The following is a 21,372-nucleotide window of genomic DNA, read 5'->3' on the forward strand; positions in this document are numbered from 1 at the left end:
TCTGGAGAGCCGCAGGTTCCCTACCCCTGCCCTATCTGGTACAGAGCGTGACCATGTTTTTGTAAATAAAATGCAAGATTGGTCTGGTTCAAGTGCTTTTAGTTGCCTAAACATGGAAGACAATGTTCTGAGCAATGCTACACAACTTAAGTTCTCACACACGGCACAATTGTGAAAGGTAATAGTTCCTAGAATACAACTCTTAAATATACGAATATTTAAATTTTGATGTATGTTTTCCTGTTCACTAGACCAGCGAGCACATTTTGAAGTTAAGATTCTGTTCTTTATACAGTGAGGGGGCAAATTGTTTCTTGGAGTTTAGCTTTTTGTCAAGAGTTTTGTACAGATCAGTGGGTTCACGGGCTAGGCTTTGTAGTAGGGACCAACATTTTATTCCAGACTGGGTTTCAACAAGTTGACACATGTTCCAACTGTCTTCTCCCCCCGGCCCAGATTTCATTAACTCTCAGAACTTTATTACACGTTAATTTCTCTTCACATTTTTAAAAAACTTGATGCTCAACTACTCTCAATATTCTTGCTTCTGGAGCATTTTCAGTCCTCACTGGGGCTGTTATGAAATCATTTTTTCCTAGGAAATCTGAGAACTTCTGAACAAACCCTTATCTTGTCCATGGGTTGACTACACTAATAGCTTTTACTATATACTGCTGTAATATTGTGATGACAAAAATAAGTCATAGAAGGAAAGGTTGAAGGAACAAGAAAGGGGAAGACTGAAGATCCACACAATATGGATTCTACTACTGTCATGAATGTAGAATCACAATGGGCTTGTTCTCTGCTGTTCCAGAGAGAGTGTATCTAAATAGTTTCAGTTAAATTTAATTTGAAAATGAGAAAGCTTGTAAAGGAAAGAACTGCTTTATGATGGAACCAGTTATTTGTTCTTGGCGGAGGTCTTCAACCATTGGTTGGGAATGCTCAATATTTTTATTTCATGCATTAAATGGGGTTAGATTGGGTAGTCTCTAAAGCTCCTAGCTGTGTAGGATTGTGACTACCTTGATTTTCCTGTTTCCACAGGAAAATCAGAAGTGGACATTAAAATAGCACCATATCCAACAATGTGAAGCGGTAGTCAGAGAAAAGCCTCTGTGTGAGCAGAATGCCTCTATCTTGCCATTCAACCACAGTTTGCCCTTGCACATTTAGGATTAAGGAATGGGAAACACTGAATAGGAGCCTGATACACATTGTAGAGGTGTTGGTAAGGGAAGAGCTGCTCCATGGTAGGTTCTTAATAAAGATGCATCATGTATATTGTTAGTAGATGTGGGCAAGATGGTTTTAGAAAGCAGGATGCTGTAGTTCTGAAATAATAAGTAAGCATGTTTTGTCTTGCATCTAACAGCTGAAGCAGTGAGCCATGGCACAGAGCAGTAGCATGGAAGAACATATATAAAATGAGTTAACTTGTGCATGTGTATGATACAGGTATGGTGGAGCCCCCCAAAAAGACAAGTGGGATCTAAATCAAATCAAACCTGAACTGTCCCTAGAAGGAAGCTAAAACAAGTAAACTGATGCAATTGTAACTTTAGTCATATTATGAGAAAGCAAGATTCACTGGAAAAGACAATTATGCTAGGGAAAGTTGAAGGCAACCAGAGAAGAGGAAGACGCAATAAGATGGATTGGCTTAATAAAGCAAGCCTCAGTTTGCAAGACCTAAGCATTGTTGCTAACAACAGGACATTTGGGAGGTTCATTAATTTTATTTTCATTTAATTAATCTTTACTAAATAAATTATAATTTACACCAACACATCCTGCAGCCTCAAATATAGTTCAACAGCAAAAAAATATTCCACATGTCCACGGCCGACTTCAAGGGATCCAAATCACTTCAGATTTTAAAGGAATTAACAGAAAAATAAAAAAGACAATAAAATCCTCTACACAAGCTGTATAAAATCACAATATAGTATATAATTACAATATAAATAGATCAGTTTGACAAGTTAAAAGTAAAATAAAACAACAATAGGTATCCTAACAAGCATAAATAGTAATGTCAAAAGAACTTTTTTTTTTATGCTTTCATGTTGTTGCGAGAAACCGGAATGCCAGAACAAAAGTTCCCATGCCAGAATCTGACAACAAAAACTGAATTTGCTGGACCTTATTTATAAATCTTTTAGTCTAAAGCAAGGCTGAAATGTATTTGCTACAAAGATCCACGGATAGTTGACATTCAAGGATGATATATGGGGTATTGAATCTGGTAAGCCAGCTCACAGCGACCAAACCTCTCCAGATGGGCAACATGCTGAAATCTTCCTAGAAGGACATTAGGAGGGAAAGCATTCATATGTGCCAAAGTAAAGGCTCTTTGGACAGGGACATCTAAATTATAAAAAATATTGGGCCATCGATCCCAACTGACTTTGAATGCCAAAGAAAGCAGGTGAGCATAAAAATGTCTGGGATGGAAAAAAAATTCTGATGCTCCTGGTCAAATAAGTCTCTGTTCAATAGACCTAAAAATAGATCTTTCGTCAGAGAATAATGAGTCAAAGGCAGTTCCAATTTGGGAAAGTTTCTGGGAGATGACCTGAAACCATTGGGACCAATAAGGATCAATATTTAAATATACCAGTAGCCCTTCCAATTCAGCTCTGAAATGAATTTTCAAAAGTAGCGATCCAAGCCTGAACTTCCATACAACTTTTTCCTTGTAAGGATCCTTTACCAACAGCATGGTGGACAGGTGATACTTTCTGCATCTGCCCATGTCCCTGTCGCACCTGGTGAGGGCCCAGGAACCAACAGAAAAGGCAATTGCCCTAGCTATCCTCCTTTTCACTATATAAAACACAGGACTGGTCCTGATGCTGAACGAGTGCAAAAAGTAAGGCCTGGGAAAAATGTTCTGTTCTTTTACTAGAGGCTTAATGGCCAGCAGGAGCTGTTTGGAATGCAGGCAAACAGCACTGTGGGACAAATAACATCTCACTAAGCCCCTGTTAAAGGGAGAGGGCTTTTTTTTTTTCTTATTCCGGCAGTGGGCAAACCTACCTAAAAGAATTTCTTCCCCTTTTTGGTTATCAATCTACAAAAGGAAGAAGAAACTATCTCATCAATATCATTTTACTACTGCCATCTAGTGAGTAAACTTTGTTTTCTATCTGAAGGAAGGAAAGAAGAAAACAGTCTAATGGTGTGATCAAAATGTCAGTTGAGTTGGATACTGCCATCTAGTGGCTAATTATTAATTTTCTACCTTTCCAAGGAAAATCGCGAATTTATCAACACTAGTGGGAAAGAAAACAAGAGCTTCGATGCAAAGGATGGGACAGTATTAGGATGGCTTTCCAGATTGTTGTCGCAGCTTCATTTTAACATTTATTTTTAATTAATTTAAGCACAAAGGTGGGAGTGATAAAATACTGGTACAGAAAATATTTTTATGCATAGCTGTGCAAATATTACAGAGTAGCGTTTATAAAGGAAATCAAAGAAAATGCTGATTTTAAATGTTAAATGAAAAAGTTGTGATTTAAAAAATATCTAGTAGTTAGCAGGGTTTGTAAATGGGGCAGTAGATAGAGCTGTGTTATATTTTCTAGCATCTCTTGACCAATAGATTTTGCTTTCAAATAACATCAACTCCTAGAAAAAAGCATTACACTTTTGGGGGGCTGTGTAGTTTCCGGGCTGTATGGCCGTGTTCTAGCAGCCCGGAAACCACACAGCCTGGAAACCACACAGCACCCCAGTGATTCCGGCTGTGAAAGCCTTCGACAATACATTACACTTTTGCTTATTCTGCCGTGATGTTTCTCTCTCTCTCTCTCTCTCTCTCTCTCTCTCTCTCTCGTGTGTATACACGCAACAAAAAAAATTGTGTGATTATGTGCATGTGGATTTTCTGCTTCTTAATGACCAGGGATTAATAATTGAAGAAATACACCTCAGTGTAATAAAAAGTAAATTATCTGCACTGACCAAGTGACTAATAATGATCCTTATTTATTATTAAGGGCCAAGAAGCAAAACTGGGATGGGACAAAATTTAAAGCTAATCAACAAAGGCCCCTTCCGCACGGGCGGAATATGGCAGCCTGGGGACGGCAAAAACGCCGTCCCCAGGGCGCCGTTCGCACAGGGGGCGCAGCTGCATCGCAGCCGCGCCCCCCTCGCACCGCCTGACCGGTGTGACGCCGGCGTTTCCTAAGTTAGGGAGTGACTAACAAAATCACTGTTTGCTTTTTATATATATAGATTACTGATACATGAACCACAAAATCGTCTGTTGCAAAACATGCTTGTTTTTGCGGCTGCCTCTGGTTGAATGTATGCCACAAGACTCCAAAGGTCACTTTGTGGGAGGAGTCCTAGAAGGTAATTGTGCCAGGCGAAGCTACTTAAGGAGCAGAAGGAAGGAGGTGGCTCGGACTTCAGATCAGAGACTCACTAGAGGTTAGTTACTGAAACTTGTACATGTCTGTAAGCGTCTTACATTAACATGTAATAGCAAACTGTTTAACAGGTAAAATGGGAATCTGTTTTTGCAGCTGGGAGAATGCTGATTGCCAGTTTCTGCACACCTGAATAAATCTACCTTATCTGTTGACATTTTGCTTATTGGGCAACATAAGTGTCCCTGTACTCCCTACACCCCAAAAATGTGGCAGTTCGGTAAACATACTTGGATTTTATAAGAGCAAGACTGCTTGGATAATGGTTAACTACCATCTGGAGTGGGTTAATTAATTGTTAATTAAATCTCTATTCAGTGTTCCTAGGTGCATTTGTAAAACGTTTGAAACTTCTGAATGGATTTCAAAAAATGCCTTTTTTGGAACAAAAGAATTATAATTTTTGGTATGTATTAAACTGCTATTTTGGGTGAAAAACAGATTCACTGACCCTCGGGCACACACACACCCATGCATGTGGAAAGCCCCACTTGTTGGTCTTTTCTGATTGTTAGAACAACACAACACCTATTTGCTTAGCTTGATACTGGTTGATGCTTTGTTTCATAGGAACAAAGAGCTGGCAGCTGGATGAGGAGAGCTTTTTGAGTAGCTAAAAATTTTGGGAAGGTTTTGTTATGGTTTTTCTTTTCTGGTATTATTGCTTATTCCATTAGTATAAAGCTATGTTATATGGCCCTGATCAACCCCCGCATATTATTGCAACAATATTTTCTTCAAAAATCATATTGGCAAAAGCCAGTTGTCACACACCTCTCTGTATAGGTAGCAGAATGTCCACTTGGCAGCAAGCCAAAGGCAAACAGCTTACTTTACAAAATCTAATCAAGAGGATGAGTTACTCCAGCATAACCTGGAGGTCTCATTTTGTTTGTGGGCATGATCTTGATTACTACACCTTGCTAAGATACTGTAAGACAAAAGAATATGGAAAGATGCCTTGGTATCAGATGCTGCATTTCACTATCTCTTCTAGAAAACATGTCAGCAAAAGATGGTTGCTCCTCTGCATTTCCTCCACCTATTGTTATGACTCTCCTAAACCACTCACCCTGTCCTAATCAAATGTCTCAGCCAAATTTGAATAACCTGGGCAGTGTCTCTACAGAGTTAATCTGCATGAAGCCTTACAGCATTTTCCCATTTAGACTAACAAAGCAATTGGCCGTATTGTCCCAGACTTAGTAATAGGTGAGCTGATTAATTAGATCAGCACCCCAAACCCAGCACAGATGTGGAGAAACGAAACTTAGAGCAATTGGTCCCTTTTTCCCGCCAAGAGAACGATCTACCTTATAAAAGCCTGGTTCACCTGCAACACCTTGCTCATTGCTAACTTGAACGTCCCTTGGTCCTGTTGGTGTGAGACACGATATATCGTCTCCTACTGGGTTTCTGTGCTGGCGTGGAATCCCTGCCTTCTACTACTTCGTGTGCTCCTTAAGATCGTTAGGTAACGTATCACCCTGCTGCTTCCCAACTTCCTCTCTATCCTCCCACCTACTTTTCCAACCTTTCTATATATTAGGAACTTGTATGTATGTGCTCTTATGCCTTGCTGTATGTATGCTTTTGAAACCAAATTTATATAAATATTTTAAAACTTAATTTGGACTCTTGTATTACTCTGCGGAACGCTCCTTGCCATCCATTCCCTGTATACATAGTCTAAAATATCCCCTCCTAGCAATCTCTCATTGCCAAGTCGAGTTATTTCCCCATTGCTACTTTAAAACATATGTGTGCTGTTACACTCTTAGCAGCTGGTGGAGATTCCTTAGTAATAAGTTCACAACCCCTGTTAAGCTAGGTAACAGCTATTTCAAGTCATCCTGGGCACCCGCGTAAGCCATATGTAACTGTTGAAACAAAAGATAATCGCTATCAAAGATTAGTGTTTAATTCTCAGATTTTGAAATGCCATTTGTGAACTGCTGAACTTGTGGAATATTTGTTTGCATTGCCTTGGTGACCTGCACAATTTTTGCCTTATATTGCAGAATTTCTGTTGCTTTAAAACCATGGCTGAGAAACCTAAACTTTACTATTTTAATGGAAGGGGAAGAATGGAATCCATTCGCTGGCTCTTGGCAGCAGCTGGTGTTGAGGTTTGCAACTTTTTTAATAGGGAAATTCATATAGATGGTTTGGTAGAATAAATGCCTACATTATAATGTCGTTTTTATTTCTAGGTGGGGGAAAACTGGATATGACTATGGGCAGGAGGACCAGGTGTATTTATGTAGGTGAACGCATGTGGGCTGGTGCTCTTCCTGGTTTCAATATCTGAAGTGACCTTCATTGGGAGAAAAGTGCAAACAGCAGCAAAGGTAGTAAAATTAGGTAGGGGAGGAAGCAGAACTTAGCTATGTTCCCTTTTGGCTTCAAAAGGGGGGGGGACCTGCAAGCCACCCCTTTCTCAATTTAGAGGTACATATTCTCCCCTATCACATTTGACATGACTCAGTGGTTTGTTTTTAACTTCACCAGAATATCTGTGAGACCTATAAATCTCATACATGGAGAGAGTCAGCATGGTGCAGCAGTTAAGCATGGTGGATTCTAATCTGGAAAACTGGTTCTGTTTTCCCTGTTCTTCCACATGAAGCCTGCTGAGTGACGTTTAGGCCAGTCACAGCTCCATCTAGCTCACAAAGTGCTTTTTGTGGGGAGGGGAAGGGATTGTGATTGTAAACTGGTTTGAGATTCCGTAAAGGTAGAGAAAAGCAGGGTATAAAAACCAATTCCTTCTCCTCCTCTAGTGTAAACTCCTTAACTGTTTAAAACAAGGGTCTGCAACTTGCGGCTCTCCAGATGTTCATGGACTACAATTCCCATCAGCTCCTGCCACCATGGCCAATTGGTTTAAACCCCTAGTTTAAAATGTTCAGAGGATGACAACAAAGTCAAGAACAGGGTTCAAGAGAATGTCACATTCTGACTGATGTGCTACAATCTTTCACTATTTAACTTTCACTATTTAACTTTTACTATTTAATTATTTAACTTCTAAAAAAGAGAAGTTGAGCCCATCTGGAAATCATATTGTCTGAATTAGAACATTTCTATCTAACGCCAAAGATGTGGCACAGAGAAAATGATGATTCATTGTTGAGGAGGAAATATTCTGCATTCCAGAACCAGCTGTAGTTTTTAGCCAAAAGGCTACAAGTGCACAGTCATTTCGGCTACCTCCTTCTGTAGTCCTCCTTTAAGTATCACTTTTATGAAAGAAATAGATTCTGAAAGCTGCAAGTGAAGCTTCTACATGTGAACAGAAATACTAATTTTATGCTAAAGCAGAAAATCTTTTCCTCTCTCTTTGTCATACATATGCATATATGTATTTGGAATCTCTTTTTTATTTTAAACAAGTAATGTGCTGCAGACACACACTCACATATACCCTAAAAACAACAAATAGATATAATTAAAGCCTGGTTATACCTACTTGGGTCAGATAATGTTGCTGTAGTAACAGGTAAATCACCTGCTATATTATTAGGTGGGTTGCATTAACCCAGTGGTGGGATCCAAAAATTTTAGTAACAGGTTCCCATGGTGGTGGGATTCAAACTGTGGCGTAGCACCAATGGTGCTGGGCGTGGCACGGCGGGGGCGTGGCAGGGCATTCCGGGGAAGGGGAATTCCTGGGCGGGCTGTCGCAAGAACACAGCCGCTGTGCTGGTCCTTGGGTGGGAAACAAATGTACGCAGGCGTAGGCTGCCACGCACGCCGGTGCACCTCCTGCTAGACTGCTTCAAGTTCTGCGCGCTACTGCTGAGAGGAGGGGCGTAACTAAGGCAAAAATCACGTGGCAAAATCACCAATTACTAACCCCCTCTCGGCACACACAAATAATTAGTAATCTACTCTCGGGAACCTGTGAGAACCTGCTGGATCCCACCTCTGCATTAACCTATCGTGCTGCTCACACCACATTGACATACAACTACGTCGAACTGAATTTTGGTGGCATGGTGTGAAACTGGGTGCCCCTTGAGGCAATCCACACAGCAACTACAACAGAAATCTATTTATTTATTCAGTGCATTTCTAGGCCCCCATTCCAGGAGTCTATCAATCTGTTATGCAATCTGTCGATATTTATCAGGAAAAACACATTTACATCTTTCTTATTTTCTTAAAATAAGAACAGAATACATTTGGGGGGTGCTTAGTGCTTAGGAAACAGAGAGTTCCTCCAGCAGGTGCTGCTCTTTGTAAAGCTCTACAGCAACTGGCTATATTTACTCAGTCAACATTCCTGATACAGAACAATGCGTTTGTGCTCCACCTAGTGCAGAGGCACGCCTTCTATTCTGTGGTTTCACTGTGTAAGGTTTTGTTTTTTTAATAAATCAGTCACAAAAGCTTTTGCTTGTATGTAACATATCTACATAATTTCTCTCCCTATTCAGTTTGAAGAAGAGTTTTTGGAAACTAGAGAGCAGTTTGAAAACTTGTTAAAAGGTAAGAATTCAGACCCAGATGGGATATACAGGATAGGGCAGAATCATGCTCTCCAGCGATTAAAAAGCCCTCACTGTGTGCAGGTGTGACCTGAATAACAGCCAAAGTTCTGGGCTGGCATCATCTTTTTCCTCTGTGCTGTTTCACACACACACGAAGGTGCAAGAAAAAACATATATGTATGTAAGATTTGGTGGAAGGATAATTTATAGTACAATCCAATATGCAGAGTCACTCCAATAAAAATTCATCAAAATAAACCATAAAAAAATTGAGAAAGCAGCAATCCAATTCTTTTAAAAAGTGCTTTTAAAAAGTGGGAGTTTCTGATCATGGATCTTCCGTGTTGAATCTGCTTTAGCACTAAATTTTGTAAGAATAGGGTAACAAGAAAAACAAAACAAAGAGGACATTAGTTTTAGCTACAGTGGTTCACTAAAGGGGAAATCCTTAACAGACCTACTTAGAAGTAAGTCACATTCAGGAGAGCCTACTCGCAGTAAAGTGTTACAACCTAAATCCAAGTACCATCCTTTAATTGTGCCAATACTAACCTCACCATTTCTGTAGTTTTGGCATCATTTGCTTTCTCTCTTATCCATAAGAATCCCAGGAATTTTCACTCCATTCTGTTCTATGTCCATGTTTCCTGTTGCGCCATTTCCCCTTCCCTGTGCTGATTTATCAGGGGGGCATTCTGAAATTTTCCATAGCAAATGCAGTGCAGTGTTTTCAGGTGTGAGGAGACAGTATCACTGTTCTCTCGGCCAGGATAATATAGCGTACTAGTACATGACTAGGTGTGATCTTGCTAGGACTGTTGAACAGAGGGGAAAAGAACGGAACAAACAAGCAGATCTGTTTTAGGCAGCAAGACCACCAGTATCAGAAAAAACCTCATCAGTATGTACCTCTCTGGCACAAAATAACACCAGACTTGCTGCTATTCTGTATTGCACAATTCATTCATATCTTGGAAAATCCAACAAGTGAAGCATTACAATAGTGACTTGTTCAATGGTGGGTGTAACCTGCCACCCAGAAAGATGTTGCAGTTCTTCTGAGTGAATAAAAGGAAAAAGAAGGTGGATGCAGAAGTGGATTAAGCCACACATACTATACCCTTTTCAGGATAAAGATGACAGGAGATTTGTGAATTCATCCACCATTTCCTGAACCGTCTTTGTTCTAAAATGCTCCGTTTGGGTCCTGGTGCATACCTAGTTCTGTCCCCAAGGCACTAGGACACAAGTGGAGCATTTTAGAACAAAGATGGTCCAGGCAATGACGGACGAATTCACAAATCACCTGTCAACTTTATCCTGAATAAGGCATAGTTTTAGGCGTACCTCAGAACAATCAACAAACATGCTTGATTTAGCATGCAGGTGATGAACTCTAAGTAAAGTCAAACACTGAGATATAAGTGAACCAAGCCTGCTGTAGAGACAAAGCTTAAGACTTGGATAACTTGGCACTGCATAGACTGTGCTTAAAAACCCTTCTTTACCATAGTAAGGATTACTTAAAACAACTTGATGCTCAGCTTGGGGCCCTTCTGACCTGGTGTGCAAGCTGAGGCTCGCATGCAGCCTTCAAAATATCCAGAACATAATATGCAACCCAGGCTGAGAGCATACACATTGTGTAACCTGGATCTATGTACACACCCATGACCCATTACAAAAAAATGCATATGGGCAAATTAGCTTAAGGTCCATAAATATTGGTGCTTGTAGAGTCTATGGGATGGATTCAGTGATGCATGAGCAGGCAGTAAAATAGCACAGTTCCCCTTGCACAGGGGCTACAACATAATGCTTCAAAATACTTTTTAGTGAAATAATAATGTGTGTATGGAGCAAGGGAATGTCCAACAGTTTGTATGATTTCATTTAATTTACTCTTGAAATGGTATCAGGAGAAATACTTTGTTATGCTTTGTTATGCACACATGGAAAGGATAGTAGGGAAACGGTCGCTTTCACTTAGTGCAAGAAGAGACCAGGGAATCATTGTAGCACTTCTGCTTGTACAAAAGACACATGCACAGATAGAAATCTTCTGTGGGATCCATCCCCAAGTATCTTGGGAGGGGAATATCTGAATGAGTGGTGGAATATATTGATCTGAGTCTTGCATAGGAGGTATTGTTAATTTGGGGTTGAAGGAGGAACTGGCGCATGGAACTCTTAACACTGTCTAGGTCTAGGGCAGCAGTTCTCAACCTGTGGGTCACGACCCCCTTGGGGGTTGAACGACCCTTTCACAGTGGCCGCCTAAGACCATCGGAAAATGGTCTTTGAAATATTTTATATATACCAATGTTATGGTTGGGGGTCACCACAACATGAGGAACTGTATTAAAGGGTTGCGGCATTAGGAAGGTTGAGAACCACTGGTCTAGGGAGATGACCGATGAGTCAGAAACTGTGGTGTAATGGTGTAATGTGTAATGTGATTCTCTTTCAACAGATGGATATCTGCTCTTTCAGCAAGTCCCAATGGTGGAAATTGATGGACTGAGGCTGGTGCAAACACGAGCGATTCTCAACTACATAGCCGCAAAACACAACCTCTACGGGAAGACCTTAAAAGAGAGAGCTCTGTACAGTATTAGCAGCTATATTGCATTACTATATGACTGCAATGGTGAACCTTTTCAAGACCGAATGCCCAAATTGCAACCCAAAACCCACTTATTTATCGCAAAGCGCCAACATGGCAATTTAACCTGAATAATGAGGTTTTATGTATTGTCGAAGGCTTTCACGGCCGGAATACCTGGGGTGCTGTGTGATTTCCGGGCTGTATGGCTGTGTTCTAGCAGCATTCTCTCCTGACGTTTCGCCTGCATCTGTGGCTGGCATCTTTCCAAAGCTTTCCATTCCTACTATCAGATCCTCTGAAGATGCCAGCCACAGATGCAGGCGAAACGTCAGGAGAGAATGCTGCTACAACACGGCCATACAGCCCGGAAACCACACAGCACCCCACTGAGGTTTTAGTTTAGAAAAAACGGTTGTCTTCGAGGCGTGCGTTACTCAGGAGTAAGCTTGGTGGTAGTCAGTGGCTTTGCTTTGAAGCAACCGTGCAATTCTTTGAACAGGTGAATCACGACCCTAGCAGGGTTTACTCAGAAGCAAGCCCCATTGCCAGCAACCGAGCATACTCCCAGATAAAGGATCGCACTTTAGTTCTTTGCATGAAAATCAGTGGGGTTTAACAGTGCTTAACAGGGTTACCTACACTGCTCCCCCAAAACTAGGTCTTAGGTTTAATGCTACTAATTGAGCCCAGATGCCCAGGCCTGCCTAGATGGGGGGGGGGGGCGTGCCCACAGAGAGGGCTCTGAGTGCCACCTCTGGAACCCGTGCCATAGGTTTGCCACCACTGCTACATGATGTAGATGCAGAATGACTCTGTCCAGAGACACTTGTTGGTGTGCAATAGCTGACAGAATTCAGGGTAGGCCCTAAGATGGCTGCTTTGAAGCAAAATGCAGAAGTGACTTGGCCTTTAGCTAAGAAGTGCCCTGTTAATCAGCACGGACATGAAACTGGAGAAACGATATAGTCAAGGATTCTTAAAGAATTCACAGGGTGGAGGTGTTTTCAACTTTCTGTAATATGGCCAAATGGATCAACATGTCCATTCCCCACATGTATGTATGTGCTTGTAGTGTGCACACCCTTTTTTTCTAATTGAAAAGAAATGGCTGGATGAATTGACATGTTGAGACGGTTATCTCTCATCACACTGCTTTGATCGCCTCCCAACTTTTTTCAATTTCTAAGAAGAAAAGATCCGAAGTGATTCACCTGGGTGGTGACAGTGTTAGCAATTCTCCAAAAGACAGACTGAAAATCCATGTGAATTCAGTATGAGAGGAAGTTGAGCAGGTTCAGATCTCTTTTCTCCTATGAAATCCTCCTGTAGTCTTAATGGTTACCATTTTTCAGCTTTCCATCTGAAATAGAAGGAACGACAAACTGGCCTACCTTATAGGAGGTGGTGATGGCCACTAATCTGGATAGCTTTAAAAGGGGCTTGGACAGATTTATGGAGGAGAAGTCGATTTATGGCTACCAATCTTGATCCTCCTTGATCTGAGATTGCAAATGCCTCAACAGACCAGGTGATCGGGAGCAACAGCCGCAGAAGGCCATTGCGTTCACATCCTACATGTGAGCTCCCAAAGGCACCTGGTAGGCCACTGCGAGTAGCAGAGAGCTGGACTAGATGGACTTTGGTCTGATCCAGCTGGCTTGTTCTTATGTTCTTATAGGTTTGCCGTAAAGATTAGTAGAGGCGAAATATAAGCCAGACATGTAATGGGAGGGGTTTGAACCCGAGAACCCCCCCCCCCTTACCTATATCCCTGGAATAATGAACATGTTGCTGTAGATCAGTCATACTCTTGCTGCCACAGGGATAAAATGTGCTTGGGAGAGTTTGTACCCTCAGAGAATCTGCCCACAACCTGCTGGGAGGCCTGCACAGACTGGCAGGCAGGTGGATTCTCCCTGATGGTGGATGGTGCGGAACTTACAGTGAACAGGTGGAAGGGAAGAAAATACAGCGCCTCCTGCCTGGCTGTTCACACAAAATCTCCAACCTGAGATTTTGCAAAAGAATCGCTGGTTCAGTAATTTTCAAAAACCCTGGATTGAGGGAAATAAAATGGGGCAAACTCATTTTGGGGTCAGGACTTATGTGAAGTTCCTCGCCCTCAAAATGGTTTGTATTGTACCCTACCCCTATTATATTTGCCTGATACGAAATCCACCAGAGTCATGGGGAATCTCACATGTCTGCTGGATCCATAAAGCTGCTGTACAGAGAAAGAAAAATCACTGTTGTATATATGAAAAAAATCTGTCAGGTAGTGGTAATCAAACATTTGGAGCGGAACCTATTTCTAAATGGACTGTAATTTCGGAATGCCAAATTTGGTCCAAACTTTAGTGATAGAGGTCTGGGAACTGTGCCTGTTGCCTCTCACACTACTGACGGTTTGGAGGAAGTTGTCTTCTTGAGAATGAATGAGACCAAAGAGAGGAGGCGGGAATAAAGCAACTTAGCCCCCTCTTCTCTTCCTGCCACTAAGGGGCACAGTTGTCTCTTTGGCTCAGGAGTTTAAGCCGTATGAGCCACTTTTGAAAGGTTATGACCCCACAGGACCAAAGCCATAAAATGTGGGCGAATAAGGTTGGCTCTGTGAAATATAACTCACTGTGGCTGATTGTTTTCCTCTAGAATTGATATGTATGTGGAAGGAACAACTGATCTTATGGGACTTATGAGACCTCTCTTCAGATTAGACCCTGAAGAAAAGGAGAAGAATCTTCGTTTGATCAGTGAACAAGTCCCAAAAAGATACTTCCCAGTATACGAAAAAGTATGTAACAAATAGACAAAAAGTGTGTTTCATAGTGTATTTCAGTAAAAATATCACAAATAATGGCACATCTGGCATTGGGTGGTAGTATTTTGACTTACAAACAATCATCTAATGCAGTGGTAGGAAATCTGATTTGGTCCCTGTATTGATAAAAATGTAAAATCTACCTGCAAAGATGTTGGTGTGACAAACAAAATGACATGTACACCTTGTTTTATTTGTTGAGATAGACTTGGAGCAAGCCATGTCCCAGTGGTGCTACCTGCATCTTAGGAATTTGACTTGGACTTAGGTGGTGGCTGGGTAGGCCTGGGAGGTGCTGACAGGCGTAAGTCATGCCTGTTGCCTTTTCCAGCACTTCTGGCTCAGCAGTGCTGGCGGAGCCTCAATTGCTGGGACAGAGATCTGCCTCTGAGCACCATGCAGAATGGTCTGGTGTGCTTCTGTTAGTACCAGTGTTGGGGATTTCCTACCCCTGATCTAATGGATCATTACATGGGGCCAAAAGAGTTCCTCTTGTGAGAAACAAGGTGGATTAATTTGGAGAAGGCTGGGGAATTTGTAGTTGGTGGATACAGGTAAGTTTCAGTATTTGCACGCCATAAAAATGCTTTAGAGATGGGTTTTTGAGCAAATTTGAACTGCTTGTATCCATTAAACTTTTCTCTTGTAGGTTTTGAAAGACAATGGCCAGAGTTTTCTGGTTGGAAATCAACTAACCTGGGCTGATGTCCAACTAATTGAGACCATATTAATGGTAGAAGAGATTGAGCCCACGCTTCTTCGGCAGTTTCCTTTGTTGCAGGTAAACAGGGACCAAATAACCATGTATTTGATGTAGTCAATAATATAAATCTATGATTGAGGAAAAATTGCCTTGGCAATAGGTTGGATCCAGTGACTGCCTTCGGCCAATTGAGGCCCATTACACATGGAATGTTACTTTAGGACTCTTTGCTGTGAAGTGGGGTTGTAGTGGGGTCTTGTTGCATTTCTCCATTTACAAGTGAAGAGGCACCCCAATGCCTGCTGGGCAGGTTGCCTGCTTAACTTCCCTGGGTCTCTGCTTTTCCTGGCTCTCTTAACTCCGCCCATGAACTTACTCTTAAAGGCACAGATTTCATCACACCCAGAAGTGGCAATATTGCTGCCTTTGTTAAAGTCCTTTAAATTGCTGTTATACCTATATTGATGTTACTGCAATTATATTGATATCGTAGTCCCTTTCCAAAAATAATCCCCTTCCTTAATGAAAGAGGCAAAGCAATTCCCTGGACCACTGCTGCTCAAGAAGGGGATCATGTCGTATAACTGATATTCTCTCCCCACACACATACACACACACATGATTCCTGCTGCTGCCACTGCAGGAGAGAGAGGCTTTCTCAAACCTGCCTTGCTGCCAAGTTTTGGGAAAGATTGCAGCAAAGGATGGCTGCCATGTGTCAGAAAATTCTGGTTTTCCTAGTCTTCCCCACACAGCAGCCATTTTCTCCCCTGTCTCTGTGGAGCTTTTTAAATTGTTTTAAAACTGGCTACTGAATATTGTTATACTAATATAACATTATAACAATATGTGTATAATACAGTAGGCTCTTTGAAAAGTAAGTCTGCAACACCTTAACTTGAGGTGCTGTAAGGAGACAGACGTATATTCTCAGTGAAAGGGGGAGAGATTTAAAATTTTATAAAACCAACGCTAGGAATTCAGAGAAGCTTACACAGATTGCTATGAATTCATACCCATATAACAAATTTCAATTGTCTGAAAAAAAAAACATAGAAAAAGTCATGGTAGTGTCAAAGGGCGGGGAAACTATGAGGCAACTTCCCATGTTGGAGCCCTATTGCTGCTGAGTTGTGTTGGGTATTGCAACTGCAATGGGAAACTAGACATGCCTGTCCCTGTGTGGAAAACATCTTGCATTCAGACATCAAGCTAAGCCAAGACCTATACAAATATAGCTTATTGCCATGCTTGCATGCCCCTTCCCCTCTTTTCTCACATGGAGTACCATTTCTAGTTAGAAACAGTCTCCAGTCCCCAAGATGCATGAATCCAGGTGCCGGGATGAATCAGAATATCCCCTGTAACTGGGGCCCTTTCCCCACTTTCCTTAAGCCCTGCACTACTCTCCTAAAGTAGCGTGGGGTTCAGCTGCCCTCCCCACTTCAGGGGCAGTGAGAACACAGCCGCCCCGACGCTGCTTCTCTCGCGCCCCCTCGACGTGCGGAATTTCTGGCGCCTTTTCAAATGGTGCCTTTCGACGACCCCGCGCAGAGAATTGCGCGCGCCATGAATTGCCCACAGCAACCCTCGGGCAAAGGTGAGTGGGGAAAGGGCCTGGAATTCTCAACCTGGATTAAATCACACTATATAATCCTGATCTGTGGGAAAATAGACAAACTTTGATTATCCAGGCACTGGCAGTGGCGTATTGCCCATGGGAACATGTGGGGTGACATGTCCCTGGGCTCAGGCTCAGGCCACTCAGTCATGTGTCCCCCCCCAGAAAATTGCCCCCACTCCTCCTTCCCCATTTGCACACTGGTTTTATCCCTGGCAGTGAAAGATTTAGCATTTCAACTGCTTGCCACTTCTGTTGTTGTTGACCTGAACTGGGTTTTTGAACTGAGTAATGGTGATGATTGTCTCTATGCATATATTATATATATTTAAGGATTCTAATTGAGTCTATTTATTCTTATTACTGTAAGAAGCCTTGAGTGGCATTACAGGCAGAAGAAGCTGAGCAGGAATGTTCTAAATTGCAAACACAGAAGTAAATAATGAAAGAGGCTGCCTCTGGGAGAGCGGGGCTGCACGCTGGCTCTCTAGCTAAATTTACCCCAGCTGAGAAATGGACGCAAAAGGCCTCTTGGCAGGGGTGCCAGGGTATTACAGCACAGCTCTGCTCTAAAATCATGCTCCCCCCTCAAAATTCCTTAATTGTGTACCCCTTTATGGCTGAATTATTCAGCCCCCATTCATAATGCATTTATAATACATAGGATAGACGTACACATGACATGTTCCTAATGCATTTATTATTCCATTTGTATTTCACTTTCCATCAAGGACAGCATGGCAAAGATACTCAGGGTTCCAACAAGGGATCCCACCCAGCCTATAAACTGACCTGATGAGCACCAGCAAGGCACTGTGGTGGGCCTCCTGAGTAGGAGTTGAAGATTTCCTGGCGATTGGGGTGGAGCATGGAGAGGGTGGGGGCAGGGCGGGATCTCAGCAGGCTACAATGCTGTAGAGTCCACCCTCCAAAGCAGCCATTTTCTTCAGGGAACTGATCTCTGTGGTCTGAAGATCAGTTGTAATTCTGGGATATTTCCAGCCCCCCCACCCCAGCGGTCGGAGGACAGCGTGGGCGGGGTTGCGACGGCCAGCAGGCCGACGACGGGGACACGGTGAGTGGAGCGGGGAAGGGAAACAGCGTGTTCCCGGCGGTGCTGTTCGCACCGCGCCGCCGGGAACACGCTGTCGGGGGAAAAACAACCCTTTAAAGGGTTGTTTTTCAGGGCGGCCTGACGCTGCCCTGGGGGAGGGGGAGCGACGCCTGTGCGAATGGCTCCCTGGGAACGGCGTTTTTACCGTTCCCAGGGCGCCATAAATAGGCCGTGCGGAAACGGCCTAAGAAAAATGGATCCTGAGGCAAAATCTAGGGAAAATGGTGTGTGTGTGTGTGTGTGTGTGTGTGTGTGTGTGTGTGTGTGTGTGTGTGTGTGAATCCACATTCAAACTACCCGCCCTTGCGAGTGATGTGGAGCCTTCCATCCAATCAGGACGCAGTGGGCTGTGCGCGATGCGCGCACAGCCTTTTAAAAAATGTATTTTGCGGACCAGAGATCCACGTGGATATGAAGCTACATAGGGCCGTTTTTGACTGATTGACTGAATGAAAGGCAATACAAAACTGTGCTACATGTTGTATCCACGTGGATCCGAGTACATGGAGGTGCGCAGAAACAGGACTTCGCTTTAATCGCCTATTTCTTCGTTTCCACGTAGAGTCGTTCTGTGCATGCTTGCGCAGATGTGGATCTGTCAGTTTGAAAATTTAAAAAAATTCTCACCCCAGCACAACGCAGCAGCCAATCAGGATAGTCCCTGAGTGGGTTGCACATTTGATCCGCTGACAGTGGGCACTCCTGCGTAGCTGAGGCGTTTCTGGGAACAAGGGGGCAGAAGCTGAAGTGGGGACCATGAAACTGTGCTCAAAAGGTCCCGAATCTAACCAAACCGGTTTGAATCGACTTTCATTTTTGAAGTGGGGAATCTACCATAGCTTAACTGGAGCTTGTTTTAATTTATTAAACTTGGTATCCTGCCCTTTCCTGGCCAAGGCTGGGCTCAGTGCAGCTAACTTACACAATTTAACAACATACAAAACCATTCAATATAAAATCTAACAATCAAAGATAAAAATAAACATTAAAATACTAAATAACAGTTATTACTAATGATGGTGGCTAACAGTTTAAATCATTAATAGGGCACCCATAAAAGGGCCCCAACAAAACCTGAAAGTTTTTCTATCCCCCACCTGATTATAATGTAATGTTTAACCATTGGGGAGGTGGAGGAGAGCCAGATTGGAATGCAAGCCAGTTGGAAAGGAACCGCAGCTGCCTCAACCAAAGGGCCAGTTTAGTTTTGTAATTCTTAGTATCGTGTTTATATTGTAGAATTAATGTTCAGGGTGGGAACTCTGTTTTACATTTTAGGCCTTTAAAGTAAGAATGAGTGAAGTTCCCACAATTAAGAAGTTCCTGCAGCCTGGCAGCCAGAGGAAGCCTCCTTCTGGTGAAAAACTTCTAGCAACCGCAAAAAGAGTCTTCAACCGGAAATAAATTTAAAGAACTGGAAAAATGTTTTGGGCTTGCTTAAATCACTTCTTGTGAGGAGCTGTTTGTATTTGTGCTTGTAATAAGGCTCCTGAACATTTATGGACTCCACTGGATTATTAGTTACACTGGAAATGATGTAGCAAATAACATTCTGAGGTGAATTCAAAAACATTTACAACGTTGGGAAAAATGGACATTCAAACCTTGATTCAAATATTTCATATCTTATGACTCCTTGATTTTATTAGATTTTGTCATACTTGTAATCTGATTTTATTAGATTTTGTCATACTTGTAATCTGTCTTGGGTCCCAGTGGGAGAGGTAGATTATAAATGAACATAAGAAATAAAGTATAACAGGAAATTTTGTTTTCCTCAATATGCTGTTCAAAATATAGTTTAATAATTTTCAGTGCAATCCTATGCAAAATTACTCTAGTCTTAGTCCATTAAAATAAATTAGGTTGCACTGGGTGCACTCAGCCAATCAGAATACAGGACACAGGCAAGCTCACAGGTGCTTAAGTTGCCACTCAAAAGCAACAGCCAATCAGAACAGTCACTTGGTCTATTTTCCTCAGTACAAGCTTTATTTTAAATCAATTATCAGACCTATTCACTAGTTTTCTCCCTCTGACAGCAAAATCTTATTTTGAACCATTAAAAACACAGATAAATTTATTCTATTCCCACAGCACATACACAAATACACCAATTGGGAGCAGACCAAGTCAGTGGCGAAGCGCCAACGGGGACATCCGGGGCGGCTTGTCCCGGGTGCAGGCTTGCAAGGTCACATGGGGGGCGGAAAAATCCCCTCCACACTACCGGGAAGGAGGAGGGGCGTGGCTCGGCCTCAGCACACCATACCCGAGAGGAGGCTTGCGCCTCTTGGCTTTCAGCCGAGGGAGTGCTCCCCCGCCTCCCCTTTAGGCAGCCGGCTGGGGGTGGGCGGAGGAGGGAGACAGCCAACGAGCAGCAGCAGTGACCACTTCCTGCTTCTCTCACCAGCGAGCTCCTCGTCTTCCCCACCCTGCATTTCTCGCCTGGGCTCCGCTTTCCCTATGGGAGCTAGCAAGCTCGCCCTAGCCATGGCGACCCTTCTCTGCCGCTCCCCCTCTGCGCCCACCGCCTCCCTTCTCCACCTGTGGCCGCCGCCGCCTCCCAGCACCTTTAATGGCTCAGACCCTCTAGCAGCCACAGCAACGACTTGTTTGCCAGCCCTGCTGCTGCCGCCCCCACCAAGGGCTAAGAGGAGCGCAGCACACGGTGAGGGGGCGTCCAGACGGGAAGAATGGGGAGAAGGGCAGTGTGTGTGTGTGTGTGCTGGCCAGGCAGGGGGGTCTCCCGGGTCCGGCTAGGCAGGGGGGGAGGCAGACCACAGTGGGGAAGGAGCCCTTTCAGTTTTGCACCAGAGACGCATCTGGACCTGGTCGGCGCGGTTTCCTTGCTGCTACATGCAAAAGTTGGTGCCTTGTTTTGTGTCTTGGCTGTTGTGGAAGTTACTGGGGCGCAAAGGGCTTTGGCCTTCTCCCCTTCCCTGCTCCTTCGCCATTCACGGTAGATCTTGGGGGCGGGGGAGGAAGAAACTCCCCTTTCCTGTCCTTTCCCAGAGCTGCCCTCTGCTTTCGTTTTGGCCTTTTTTTTTGGTTTAAACTATTTTTGAACAATCCTCTTCTTCCTCTCTCCTCCCTGACTTGCTCGGAGCGCATGGGCTGCTCAGACAAGAGGGACTTGTACGGGGTGGGGGCTTGCCTTGACTGAGCCTGAGCTCAGCAGGACCTGCTTGTGAGTAAAGGAACACTGGACTGGTTTGGGCAGCAGGACTTTACATTTTCTGGAATCGGGATTTCAGTTTTTAATCTCAGAACTCATCCATCCCCGTCAAAGGTAAACTCAACCACTGCAATTAAACAGTTGTCTCCCAAAAATCCCTCTGCTAGTCAACTAAAAAGAACCTCTTGAAGTGCAAACCTGGAAGCGTATACTCTGAAGTAAATCCCACTGAATTCAGTAGCAGTTACTCCCAAGTAAGTGTTTAGGATTGAGCTGGGCTGTTAAGAGTGGGTCAGCTTTTCTCCTTTTATTCTCCCCCATTCCACACCAGACTACACTTTGTAAGCAACATAAATAAGGGTTTAAATAAATGAATGAGTGACGTG

The 21,372-nt window shown here is 43.2% G+C and overlaps 1 protein-coding gene across 2 annotated transcripts; it reads left to right on the plus strand.

The window, feature by feature from the left end:
- The first annotated feature begins 41 nt into the window (after nucleotides 1-41).
- LOC125433029 (glutathione S-transferase-like) lies at nucleotides 42-19,574 on the plus strand. 2 transcript variants are annotated; one of them, XM_048497315.1, is made up of 9 exons: nucleotides 42-1,256; nucleotides 4,252-4,449; nucleotides 4,767-4,854; nucleotides 6,470-6,577; nucleotides 8,891-8,942; nucleotides 11,418-11,550; nucleotides 14,202-14,343; nucleotides 15,020-15,151; nucleotides 19,087-19,574. In XM_048497315.1, the coding sequence occupies exons 4-9, from the start codon at nucleotides 6,491-6,493 to the stop codon at nucleotides 19,210-19,212; spliced, it is 672 nt and encodes a 223-aa protein (XP_048353272.1). In that variant the 5' UTR covers nucleotides 42-1,256; nucleotides 4,252-4,449; nucleotides 4,767-4,854; nucleotides 6,470-6,490; the 3' UTR covers nucleotides 19,213-19,574. The 2 variants fall into 2 exon arrangements, with proteins under 2 accessions (XP_048353272.1, XP_048353281.1); XM_048497324.1 differs by lacking the exons at nucleotides 42-1,256; nucleotides 4,767-4,854 and having other exon boundaries at nucleotides 3,894-4,449.
- The last annotated feature ends 1,798 nt before the right edge of the window (nucleotides 19,575-21,372 follow it).

Source organism: Sphaerodactylus townsendi, linkage group LG01 (genome assembly GCF_021028975.2).
Source record: "Sphaerodactylus townsendi isolate TG3544 linkage group LG01, MPM_Stown_v2.3, whole genome shotgun sequence".
In the NCBI taxonomy this organism is placed as follows: Eukaryota; Metazoa; Chordata; class Lepidosauria; order Squamata; family Sphaerodactylidae; genus Sphaerodactylus; species Sphaerodactylus townsendi.

Bases quoted from the DNA above. Each gene is read 5' to 3' on its own strand.
- LOC125433029 (XM_048497315.1), top strand. From the start codon at position 6,491: ATGGCTGAGAAACCTAAACTTTACTATTTTAATGGAAGGGGAAGAATG. The intron at 6,578-8,890 runs GTTTGCAACTTT...CTCCCTATTCAG, and splicing joins TGGCAGCAGCTGGTGTTGAG to TTTGAAGAAGAGTTTTTGGA. The intron at 11,551-14,201 runs GTACAGTATTAG...GTTTTCCTCTAG, and splicing joins ACCTTAAAAGAGAGAGCTCT to AATTGATATGTATGTGGAAG.